At 43.0% G+C, this 13,522-nt stretch overlaps 1 protein-coding gene across 4 annotated transcripts in view; it reads left to right on the top strand.

The window, feature by feature from the left end:
• Positions 1–13,522, top strand: part of EXOC2 (exocyst complex component 2) — a 1,143,674-nt gene that overhangs the window by 1,087,676 nt on the left and 42,476 nt on the right. For all 4 annotated transcript variants that reach the window (XM_086965054.1, XM_086965056.1, XM_086965057.1 and 1 more), the window contains one exon: positions 6,181–6,242. In XM_086965054.1, the coding sequence (XP_086821180.1) occupies positions 6,181–6,242 (62 nt within the window). The remainder of the gene's footprint in view (positions 1–6,180; positions 6,243–13,522) is intronic.

Genomic DNA, 13,522 nt, shown 5'->3' with positions numbered 1-13,522 from the left:
CAGAAGGGCCGTATCATCGCCCACCCACTTGGAACTGCCTTACAGCCACCAAAAAGGTAGCTTTCTTTCCATGAGGTCCTGGATATAGCCCCAGCTCCTAAACAAAGGAAAAGGGCGGACAAGGCCACCAGTCCACTACCTGTTCCTCCATCACAAACACAGGACATGCAGGACTCTTATTCCCTGCACTCCTCTCACTGAGACCCTGTTTCGTACACTCCACAGGTGTCACCATTCCCATACCTGGGGACATAGAGGGCGGAGACCCTACTCCCATTTCCCCACAGCCAGACCCTGGGACACTTATGACGCTGAGCTCCCAGCAGACACCAACCCTCATCTTTACCAAGCTCAACCTTCCCCCCCAGATGGCTCCTCCGCATATCCGGAACTCCTCACCAGAGCAGCAGCCTACCATAAAGTTGTCCTCTGTGCAGCTCAAATGAAAGAAGATTTCCTATTTCAAACCGTCTCCTCCACACAACGTACTACACAATACCTCTCTATGCTAAAAGATATGTTGTGTCACACAGGCAACATTTCCCACGACCCCGTTTGTGCTTGGATAATTACTCCAAGTTGATAAAAAGTATAAGGCGTGCCCCTCAGCTACTCCTTGTATTCGAGGTCAGCTTTCTCCAGACTGTCTTGTAGTTCACAAGCCGTGGAAGCGGGCCAACTCCCAAACAACCAGAGATGCCCAATAAGAAAATAAAAGACTAAACGCTGCTCAAAAAACAGCAGCATTACAATCCGCCAACCACTAAGGTATTGCCAATAATATAGGCCTTGTGGGCAGATACGACAGAGCCACTTGGGATGAAATGGAGGAATTCCTTCAGTACCTTCCTAAGGAACACAACAAAAGATGGCAGGAGATGGTTTCTGAAGGGAAATTAATCTCCAACCGATGCTGCTACTCGGGACGTCAACTCATACATCCTTCTCAGACAGCATGCATGGTTTCATATATCAGGGTTCAAAGCAGAGGTACAGCAGAACTTGGTGGCCCTTCCATTTGAAGGGCATCATCTTTTCGGGCCTCAGTTAGGCCAAATCCTTGACAAGATGAAAAAGATACTGAAACAGCTAAGGCAATTGACGCACTTCCGAAGCCCACTTTTAGAGGTTACTTTCACCGCACTCCCTTCTATGGAGGCTTGAAACAAATCTCTCCTGATGCCCTTTATGTGTATATTCAACCACATGCCATGTCACTGTCAGGTAGAGGTTTCTCCAGAGGCTCTCATAGGGTTAAAAGCTCCAGAAGTAGAGGTAAATGTCCCTCACCAAAAGCAGCCACAGCCACCAAACCTTGCCTCCCCCCCCCTTCTGCCCCACGATCACGTAAAACCTGTTGGGTCGTTTGTTAGGGTATTTCACCACATGCGGAATATTACACCTGACCAATGGGTACTGGACATCATACAGCATGATTACTGTCTGGAGCTAACTTCCACACCACCTACCATACCACCCCACAAACAAAGACTTACACCAGAGCACATAAAAAGTGCTCAAAGAAGAGCCATCAACCCAGTACTACCTCAACACCAAGGCTCAGAGGTGAACTCCCTGTACCTCCTAATTCTCAAAAAGGATGGTTCTCTCAGGCTCATTCTAAACCTAAGACCCCTGTACAAGTACATCCTCCCATAATATTTTCATATGGTCTCCCTTCAGGATTTCATACCTCTTCTACAACAGGGTGACTTTATGACCGCTCTCAACCTGAAAGACACGTACTTCACATATCAGTACACTCAGCGCATCAGTGCTACTTCAGGGTTGTAGTCCGCAGCAAACACCATCAGTTCAAGGTACTCCTATTCGGGTTCACTAGAGCTCCCCAAGTGTTCACAAAGGGCCTCACAGTGGCATCCGCATACTTGCATTTGCAAGGCATTCATGTCTTCCCTTATCTGGACGACAGGCTCATCAGAAGTGCCACCTGCCAAACTTGCCACTAATGCACTCAGACCACTATACATCTTCTACCCAAATTAGGGTTCACCATCAATGTCACAAAATCCCACCTCTAACCCTGGCAATTTTACCCTCACTTAGGAGCGCTCCTCAACATAGAAAGTGGGTTAGCTGACCCCAACCCTGCACAAATACAGTCTTTTCAGAAACTCCTTCCGCTGTTTTAACCAGACCACCAGGTCACAGCCAGGACAGTAATGCTGCTCCTAGGTATTATTGCTTACTGCATTGCGATAATGCCCCAAGTAAGACTACACATACGTCCATTGCAGGAATGCCTCGTGCAGCAATCGTCTCCAGTGGAGGGTCATTGGAATGATAGTAATATTAGTCAGCTGCCGTGCTTATCACTCTCTACACTGGTGGAATACCAGAAGCCTGTTGCAGGGGCAGCCTTTTTGCGACCCAGTTCCGCAGAAGACCATCACAACAAATGCCTCCCACTCAGGGTGGGATGCACATTTGCAGAATCTAACTGTCCAATGCCACTAGGAACCAAATACCAGGCCTGCACATCAATTACTTAGAACCCCTAGGCAATCACCTTTCATTGAAGGCTTTCCTTCACCATCTGGGGGGCAAAGTCGCCCTTGTCCGGACACCCAACACCACAGCCATGTTTTATCTTCACCTCGCCCAGCACATCTGGCGATGGGCTCTCCATCACAAAATCCACCTAGTTGCAGAGTACCTTCAGGAGGGTGGTCAACCACTTTTCCGACCTCCTCAGCAGGACGTGGCAAAACATCCACAAGTGGGAACTTTACCCACAAGTACTTCCAGTGATTGGGTTTTCCTCAGGTAGTGCTGTTCACAACCACAGAAAACGCAAAATGCCCAAACTTCCCATCCAGGCTACAGCAGATGTCCCTCAGTCTCTTTCTGCTGGGCCCTACTTCAGGCCCGCAAACCGTGGTTATCAACAATTCTTGACATCTCTGTGGTTCCGCACGTGAGGCTTCTGATAACACACCAGACCTTCTAATGCAGAGCCATGGAGAAATATGACACCCAGATCCCAAACCCCTCAATCTTGCTCCCGAAGTCTTAGAATTTGGATATCTCAAATTACCTCTCGAAAGCATGGCCATCCTGAAAGAAGCATGTATACTCACTACCTGAACATGCTATGCGGCCAAATGGAAACGATTTGCCCTTTATTGTCCCTCAAAACATATTAATCCATTCACAGCTAGGGTACAAGACATTGTCTGATACCGGTTGAATCTACAAACTTGCAGACCCACAATCACTTCTATTCTGCTCCAATCTGCTCACAGCTAGGGTACAAGACATTGTCTGCTACCTGTTGCATCTACAAACTTGCGGACTGGCATTCACTTCTATTCTGCTCCATCAGGCCACGGAGGCCGCTTACCTAAAGAGTAGGGAACGTATCTCCCTTTTCAGAATTTTATTTATCTAAGCATTCTTGAAAGCCCTCAAGAGTAATCCCTCATTGGACTCCACCGGCTCCATCATGGAACCTCAATATCGCCCTCGTCAGACTCATGGGTCCCCCTCTTGAGCCTCTCCAATCTTGCCCACTTCAGTTCTGATCCTGGAAGGTGTTTTTTCTGTTCGTGATCACTTCCCTTTGGCGTGTCAGTGAGCTCCAGGCACTAACCATAGAATAATCTTTGTTTCAAGCACTTGAGGACAGAGTTATACTCCTCACCAATCTAAATTTCTCCCTAGGTGGTTTCTCAGTTCCATCGAACCAAGCCATATTAGTCCCTGTTCTTTTCCCTCAACCAGAGTCTGTAGCAGAAAGGGCTCTTCACTCTCTAGATGTCAAACAAGCCCTCATGTGTTGTACAGATAGGACATCTATGGCCGTAGCAGTCACTTTTATATCTCACTTCCCTTTATAGCATTGATACGTCTCAATACATCTCATTGCCTCTCATTCCATCCTTGCCCACTTTATAGAGGAAAACTGGCTATCAATGGAGTCAATGCCCATGAGCATTACCAGCAAGAGGAGTCACCAAACCTTGTGATTCCAAAGACATCTCTGAAAAACAACAACTTACACACACCCGTCCCAACACTAGCTGACAGGAGTATGCACAGCATGTGAATCTACAGCACCAAGTGCTACGAACAGATCTCTACTGGGGAAGTAACAGTTTCCGTTTGAAGCTTGGCATTTTTGGTAAAGACTCTATAGTTGGTGCTGTGCAAGCAAACACACTGCAACCATGCCATAAAGACTAGGGTTCAGTCATTCTCTATGATGGTAACCAAAGTAGGACTTTTTCAATTACTTGCTTTTTTCAGGTCCTTTTTCCAATCAGAAAAGAATTATTCCAGTGCATTATATAATGACTGAAATTGCATCTTCAGGTTTTTTGGGGGGGGTTCTTGTGGTCTGCCATCTGAATTATTAGCGCACTTCTCTGCCAACCACCACAAGATTTCATAATTGTATCTAAGCAAGGTAGGTGCAATGATTTTTATCACTCTAGGTTAGTAACACACTGCTGCTCAGTGGCACATTGGCAATTTTTGCTAGGAATAGGGACAGGGTGACAGACACATTGTTTTGTCCTTCCCTAAAACAGCCCTGCATGCATAAGACTTAGTTACATGACTTAAAGGTAAATGTAATTGGTGGTGCCCTTCTACAAATCACACATGAGCTTTTGGGGCAAGGTTCATTATTGTCAGCTTGCATTTAAATAGTCATGAAATAAGGTGTACACAGGTAGTATTACACAAATATGCACCAGATGCATTTCCTGCCCCTGGACATTTTGTGAGTTTTGGCAGTGGCACGGTCAACCAGTGACAGTTCTACCTTTGCAAAGAAGAATAAAGTATTTGTGTAAAGCATAGATTTTTGGATCTGTAGCACCGTTTTTGTTTAGCTGGTGGTTGTTCTGAGAGGAGTTCAGATATCTTTATAGAGTAGATGCGCTAAAGAGAGCTATAGTTGTTGGTAAATTCTTTTGTTGTTAAGCTTTAGGGAAGAAATATAGTATCTCATTTGAAAGTGTATATACAAAAGATTCCTGCTATTGCTGTTTATTTAAATGATGTGCAATCTCCTACCCACAATTTACAAAATGAACAAGATAAAGTCACAGCTATGGAAGTCTTACTTTAGAGGTTAACTTTCTACAATGATGAAGATCTTGCGATTGGAACTGGTTATGACCGCAGTGAGTTGTGATGCCTTTTCCCAGGTGGCCCTCTAATTTTACTGTCTTTCGATGCCTCCTCCATTTGTTATGAAAAGTGTTTTCTGGAGTGAAATTTTTTATTATATATCGAAAAAATATGAGTTTCCTTTTCTTTGAAAGTCTGAGGTATCTGTAAGGTCGATATCTTAAAGCAACCTATCCCATCCTGTAAGAAACTATGGTTAAACAAATGTTGATAATCAGCTTGTCCACTGCTTCAATATTAGAAGATTCCATTTTAAATGTACCTTTGTCAGAATGAGAGAACCCCAGATTTACTTAAAAGCAAATCCAACACAGAAATCAGATGATTTTATTGGACTCTTGAATCTGTGATTTGAGTCATAAGAAAAAACGTTTGGCTTTCTAGTAAAAATGGTAAAAAAAAACATCAGGGTTGCCAATATCGTTGTTCTAAAGTTCTGGATTTTATACATGTTCTTCTTTTCAGCCCCGGGTTACAATTGTATGAAAATGTATATTTAAAACCTAATTTTAAAAGACATAACGCACAAACCTTTCCTGGCACTTTGCGTCTCCTGTAGTCTCTGAAATCATTGAATGTTTGCCACCGAATTGTATACATTGTTTAAATCTTTTCTTATATTAATCTATAATATGTTCATTATTAATTTTAAGAATGTAATGAAAGCTTGCAATGGAAATATTTTAATTAATAAATTGAAATTGAATCTTCTGAAACATTCCGCGTTATTTGTATTATATGTTACAAATGTTCATTTGTGTGAAGTGTACACAAATAGCATTATTACTTCTCTATTACATTTTTATTTTTCTGAAAGTAGAAATGCTGCTAAGTCTAATTGTTAAAATAAACCGGTATTTGCCATTTATAGATTAATACAGTTGAAAGTCCATTACAGCTTCTGATTTTCACTTATGAACAGTAAGATATTTTGATACGTTTGTGTTTTCTAACTGTAAGCAGGAAATAAATGTGCATATCATGTTATGCTAAGCTATTATATTTCCTCCCATTTTCTAGGCCAGGCTTGAAATTTGTGCTTTGAGAGATGCGGTGGCTGTATATCTGACAGATGAGAGCAGGTAATTTTGGTTCTATGATTTCCAACCTGTTTTCCCTCTGTGACAAATGAAACAAGCATTTGCAATGCAGTAGGTCTTGCAGTAGTGAGAGTTTGAGCTATTGGCATTGTAAATGGCAATGCGTTTTATTTATGTGTTGGTTTACAAAACATAATTAAAAGGCGTTGTCATTTACAATGCCAATAGCTTAAACTCTCGCAAATGCGAGACCTATTGCATTGCAAATGCTTGTTTTAATCTGGTTTGAGAAGATGAAAGGCGGAGTCACAATCCACAGACCTCATCAGAGAGGCACACGTGAGGCTCAGGGAGTGGGCTTCAAAAACTGACATACAGTCCAAGTGCCAGCCGTCACCACCATGCATGGACTTTATTCCAGCAGTACACTGTTAGCTGCGATTTTTGAGAACATACAGTTTTAAAATAGATTACTACAATTCCCAGAATTCAGAGTGCTGTTGTCTGAAGAGGCCAAAAGTCGGTGAATGTGTTACACGTAGCACTAGACTAAATGTTGGCTGAAAATCGAGTGAATTTAATTTTTCAGCTGAAAACTATTACAAAAGAAAGCTGTTTCCTTCCAGCCGTGATACAACTAAATTCATGAAGTGCCCTGAAGTCCTCGATAAGTACTATTTGGAACTCAATGCATTAAAACAGTGATTGCGGGTGTAGTAGCCTAGGAAGAATGCCGTGGAACTTGGTGCCACCTGGGAAAACTGCCCCTATGACTGCTGTTTGGCTTTTAAAATACAGAGTTGTCAGAATCCAATGGGCTCCATAGGGCTCTGGGCCCGGTGGCACTGCACCTGCTGCACCAGCGTTAGACTACGTCCCCGTGCAGTTGTTAAATTTTGCCAGGGCGCGAGTTGCTCAGAGAATGAAGCACGGCCCCTTTTAATCCCACAAATTGTAAACTGATCACTGGCATAGAAAGGGTGCTCCGGTACTTACTGGACGAAAAGAGAACACCTGCTTGATAAGCCTGACTCAGCTGTCTGGTTTAAAGGGCCTCAGTGTTGTGCACAGTGACCCGACCAGAGCTTAATCACACTTTATCGAAGCGCCCCAAGAGCTGGTGGTTAAACTGGGGCAGGGGAGACCACAGGCAATGTGGCTTCAAGAGGATTGTGTAGGTCTCAGGACAGGCCGGTGCTTCTGGAAGTCTGGTAGGGCTGGGCTGAGTCCCTCGCATACCAGGTAAATGACTTGAAACAGAGTCACAATAACAGCTGAATTTGCACATGCTGAGAAAAGAATCAAGTGGACCACCTGAGTCAGGGCCTCTGAAAGAGCAAATTGTTTGGCTGAGTTGATAAATTATGTGGCAAGAAAAGGGGAAGTGGGTACAGCGTAATGTCACAAACTGTGATAGAATTATTTTGCAACAATGTCAGGGTAAACATTACACTACGTTTGTGCCAGTTTAATATCCAAATCTAGTAATTAGCAATGGACAGGTGACGGGTTAACATTTTCCAATGGTCTGCCACTTGTCAGCATCACACGTGACACTTTTAAAGTAACTTTTGAGCTATTCGAACAAAAAACTTTTTTTTGTGTGAAAAATCTACTCAACTATTGGTGAAATATGTGAAGGTGCGGTAAATCCTTAATTATGTGGAACATGTGACAGCTGCAGAACCGCTTAATTTCAATGGGCTTGGTTAGACTAACTGCTCCAGACATAGCATCAGCACAAGAACTTTCCTCTAAAGAGTTACCAGAACGTGGAATTTATTAAATTTGTGAGCAAGTAATGTTCTATTTGTGAGCAAGTATCCTAAATTATTTACTCCTACTTTCCAATCTGAAATTTACAACCCTCATGCGCACACCCAAGCAAATCAGGCCCATTAAGATGGTCAAACATGAGAAAGATCTTAGGGTGTCAAGGGTCAGAAAGTTTGCCCTCACCCCCATCTCCGAAAAGAAGTGGTTTCACTTGAGTTTAGGAAGCTCCTGAAAACAAGTTTATTAAACTAAACCTGATGGTCACATTAGAGTGACGAAGAACACTTCTAGACCCTGACGCTCCTGGAGTTAGAACTTCTCCCGGTTGTGTTTTACTTTATGTTCCAGCGCCCTGAAGCTGTAAATGGAGAATTAGCCACCAGGTCACATATCCTCACTAATTAAGTCTCAATAACAAAACAGAACCAAAGTTATATCACCACTTTACTTCCCGGTAATAGGGTAATTTGACCAAGAATACAGTGAAAACTTAAGCAGGCTGCACATTTTGGTGGCTAAGAGCTGTTTGAGACGCGATAGAACAAGTTATAAAGATCCTGTTGCAGCCAAGAAAAACACCCAAACAGAAGAGGCCAGACAGACATGCTGTTCTCTTAGCCCCAGTGCCAGGATTCCAACATTGGTGTTCCCAGATTCCTACAATCCTTGCTAATTCTTATCAGCATCACTTGTGCCACCACTTTCCCCAAAAGCTGAGGTTATGTGGGGGCTTTCTTCGACCTAGGTTGACTGTGCCACGCTAAGCCTGACTTTAATGCAAATAGAGATTTATGTACTAGTATATTAGCATGACCTGTCTTGCTGCGCTAAAACAACTACAGACAGGGTCACTGGAATTATGCGATTCTGCAGCATAATTCCACTGTTTTCCACAGCTCGAGCCAGAAGTATGGTTCTTCGATCTCTTCGATCTCTTATCTTTATGGGGCCATGTGTTTATAATTAGTGTGGAGGTGCACACTGCCCCCGAACTCTCAAAGGAAAAAAATCTTGACGAAACCAAGATGTTTTTCCTTTGAGAGGTCGGGGCAGTGCGCTCCTCCACACTAATTAGAAACACATGCCCCATAAAGATAAGAAAGTGCTTTACGACAGCCGCAAAGCAGACGACCCTGTCCGGATCAGCCAGACAAAAAGGAGAAAGGGCAGCAGCTACAAAACCCCATTTCCAATGGCAGGCCACCGTTTAGCATAAACGGTGATGCCAGCCTATGGGAATGAGGGGTGGGGCTTCACGTCCCCTTCTGAAATCTGATCTTTTACAAAATCTTTTGCCGAGCGTGCAGCGCTTTGCGCTGCAACGCTAGGCGAGACCTAAAAACTAGAATGCCTTATGTGGATAGCAACGATTTCCTCAAAGGTCACTGGGTTCTGCTCTCTTTACTGCGCAAACCACTGCAGGATCCTTAACCTAATGTCTAGCAATTCTGCATCAACAACACCATTACACGTTAATCATTCTCTGTCCTCATGAAAAGAATGCAGTTTCTCATGTTTACATGATTGAGCTGGATGGTGCAGCCTGATGAGTAACCTGGAAGACACTTACTGGTGTGAGTTCATTGATAAACACCAGATATATGTGCTCCAGGAATCTTAGACATTAACCCCTCTGTACAGGTCTGGTCTATTAATGCTCTGATGTACCCATTTTAAAAACATCTAAAAAGGGAGCCGCTCAGTCGGTCTGTTGATCTGAATCCATACCTCATTGAACTGCAAGATCAAGGTCCTCACCAGTTATCACCCCGCTATCCAACAACTGCTTTTATCGTTTCGCGGAGGCCTACAAATGATTTTACTTTTTAACGTATATTGGAGAAGAGCCCCCTCGAGGAGAAATTACAAAAGTGCTCTTGACCCTCGAACAGACACTAACTGCTTGGATCTCGGATCCAAGATTTGACCTCACCAAGATAGTAATCATCGCAAGGGATTTCAGTACCTCATTTGAACCTCATGAGGATTACTGTAATGTGATGGAGGATTAAGTCAAGGCATGGGGAATCCCACCCTTAAAGGAATGTAGCCTTGAGCCATCTCACAGCAACAGAGCTCCAGTTAGCCTTAATAACTGGATCACACAGAGAACGAGCCTTTGATGGGAGATGAAATGAGACATGCCTAGGCATATAATAGATTACGTCCTTCTGGCTATATATCACTAGTATACAAGGCATGATATTTACATAGAATCCAAGTCACAAAGCAACCATGATGCACTTCTGCTTTCCTTCTCTCCTGAAACCAATTCCCATTCCATCCCCAGCACTGTTGATTGCAATGGCCTTCAGCCTGCACAGCTCGCAAGGTTGAAATCTACCTTATCATTGATATTCACCAATTTACAATATGATCCAGCCCAGAAAAAAGTTCCCCCTCAAGACCACAACTCACCATGAACGAATAGAAGGGGAAACAACCATCACAACGCAACTTTCACAACGTACTACCATTATAAAGAAACTTTTACAACGCAGGATCCATTACAACGCATGCTATTACAACGCATGCCATTAAAACGCATGCCATTAAAACGTAGATGCTATTACAACGCATGCCATTACTACGTAAGTATGGGTAAGTATTTAATTTAAATAATATTAATTAAAATTTAATTTAATTTTCTTAAATTAATTTAATTATTTCAATTATTTTTATTTTTAATTACATTTAAATATAATGTATTTGAATTAAAACCCCTGGAGTTAGAATAGTAATTATAACCCCTACACTATCCAACACTTACCCTACTATTACACCCCCCTGGAGTTAGAATAGTAATTTTAACCCCTACACTATCCAACACTTACTGTACTATTACACCCCCTGGAGTTAGAATAGTAAATAATATATATATTTTTTTAAATTAATAAACATTTTTGTAATTAAATTAAATTAATAAAATGAAATACTTATCTATACTTACGTTGTAATGGCATGCGTTGTAATGGATTTTGCATTGTAAAAGTTGCGTTGTGATGGTATGCGTTGTGAATGTATGCGTTATAACCTCATACCTTCAATAGAAGGGCCTTGCAGTATCTATAGCACAACTACTATTTAGGCCAATTCTAGGCAGGAAGAAATCCTCAGAAAAACATGAACCATGGTTTGATAAAGCTTGCAAACTGTCAAAGACATGACTAATACAATATATCACGACGGGGTCACATGAAGACATCATAAACACAAGGCATAATTATAAATCTTTGACTAGGGCCATCAACTCAGAATAGGAAAAAACGGTTTGGACCAAATTGGTTGCTGCTTTAAGGAAAGAGGATCAACAAACCTGGAAAATCATGGCCTGCAGGCCACATAATTTAACCCCTTTCCCAAAACTCTGTATAGCTGAAGATCAAAAGCTGAGGGTGAATAATGCCTACATTTCTCCGAGTTATATTCTCTGACAGCTCTGTCTACTGGATCACCTTTTACCAGATGTAATCTTATTGAGTCCCATGACCTAATTATTTATTCACTAAAATAGGTGATGGTAGCCATAAACAAGCAAAAGTCTGGAAAGGCCTCTGGTCTCGATGCGATCCAAGCCATTCTCTACAAATCAGACCCCATTTTATGGGGCCCTTATATTACCTTGATCAGCAATGCAATTCAACAAGGAGCTTCCATCCTCACCTCATGACTGGGAGCAGAGATTGAGACCATTTTTAAGTAAGGCAATAGGCAAGACTTCGCCAACTATCGCCCCATTAGCTTGCTCAACAACATTCAAAAAGTATTTTTTAAGTGCATTGCTTAAAAGGATAGGGAACTGGACTAAGTAGAATACAATCTTAGCCAACTTCCAGGCTGTCTTGGGGAAGAAAATGGGCCCAACAGACCATCAGGTTTTACCTTTTCTGATGGTTACTTCTACCTGCAGATTCTTCACCTGTAGAACAATCCCAGACATCAAACTGGATCCGGAAACTTCAAAACTGTCACGTCGCATGTAAGGGGTGCTGGCTTAATATTGGTGCAGCAAATGGAATAGGTGACTTCATCAAAGTCGTATTGCGTCTGCTGTCCCACAGTATCAGTTTCTTTTTTTCACACCTTCAATGCGGATAGGGAGATATGCCCTCGAAGGAGTTTCCTCACAAAATTTTTTTTACAAAGTGCAGTACCTTGTCTCCCCCCCCCCCCTTTAAAAAATCGGGGTTTAAACCTTGTAGGAACTTTGAGGAACTGATATCCCTAACGGACCCCATGATGCTGTCTTTGTTGGCTGAGATAGGACCACAACTCCTAGGCCTGTGCTTTCTGTCCCATTAAAGGGCAAGGAGCAAAGCTCTTTATGGCCAGGATCAGGGATAACTGTTAGCACGACAAACACTCAAGATATCTCTCCATATCCCCATTTTCATCTTCAAGGGGTCAAAAAGCATAAGCATAAGAAGAGCAAGAATTGTTCCATATATAGTTGCCTTTCCGCTCTCTATCTCCCACAGAACCTTCGTCCTCAGAACCGGAGTTAGTCGACTTGACCCTAGTGGTTCCCTTTTCTGAGAAATCCTGCTCCGGTGACTCCATTGTACCCAGACCCCGATTGGCCTCAAGTTTTCCCAGATCCCTCAGGAGGTAATTCATGGTGGCTACAGTGCATCCTGACATATCTCTAAATCAGGGGTGGACAACTGGACACAGCAGATTCTGTTGCCCCACAATAGGCACCTCAATTTTCATTCAAAAACAGCATGGCTTTAAACATCTAACTGTTCAGCAGATGTCCCCACGAATATAATGTACCTGCCATTGAATGGCGTATGTCTTTTTTGGTGATACGGCTGATTCTGCCTTGGAGCGTTTTCAGACCAGTAAGGCTACAACTCTCTCACCTGGTCTACAACTGCCTCTTCCCTGAAGATACTTTCACCCGTCTTGGTATTATCAAGACTTTTCAGGAGGATCTTCCTTTCATCAGCAACAGTAATTTCAGCCACAGATCCAGCAATGACCTAATCTGTAAATCGGACAGTATAGAGTTAGAACCAGAGAAAAGAGCCATGGATCCACCCTGCTATTGTCCTCCTCCTCTTCGTCCTCTCCCACACCCCTGGGAAGCAGACCTAGTTTGTTCCATCAAACTCACTTGGTGCCTGTGGGAGGGTGGGTGTCTTGCTTTCTACCGGCCTGGAAGGCCATTGCTTCGGACCAGTGGTTCCTCCAAATCGTAGAAAGCGTTACACCCTTCCCTTGAATCAGGCCCTACCCACCATTACCCTTCCTGCAATCCTCTTCACCCCCTCCAAACCTCTAGGCCAGCCTGCAACAAGAGGAGGCATTTTTCCTACGGAAAGCGAAGGTGAAGATCTTGCCAGAGCAGGTAAAGGGCCTAGGATGTAAAGCACTTTGCTTCCTCATGCCCGAGGAGGACGGTGATCTGCACCTGATCATGGTCATCGGGGAATTCAACTTCTTCTTTAAAACTTCCAGTTGCTGACCCTAGCTCAAATACTACTGGCGTTGGAACTTCGAAACTGGATGACCTGCAAGATGTTTACTTCCACATTCCTATT

The sequence above is a fragment of the Lissotriton vulgaris genome, chromosome 4_1 (assembly GCF_964263255.1).
Source record: "Lissotriton vulgaris chromosome 4_1, aLisVul1.2, whole genome shotgun sequence".
NCBI classification, from domain to species: Eukaryota; Metazoa; Chordata; class Amphibia; order Caudata; family Salamandridae; genus Lissotriton; species Lissotriton vulgaris.
This window is presented reverse-complemented; position numbering and strand designations above follow the sequence as displayed.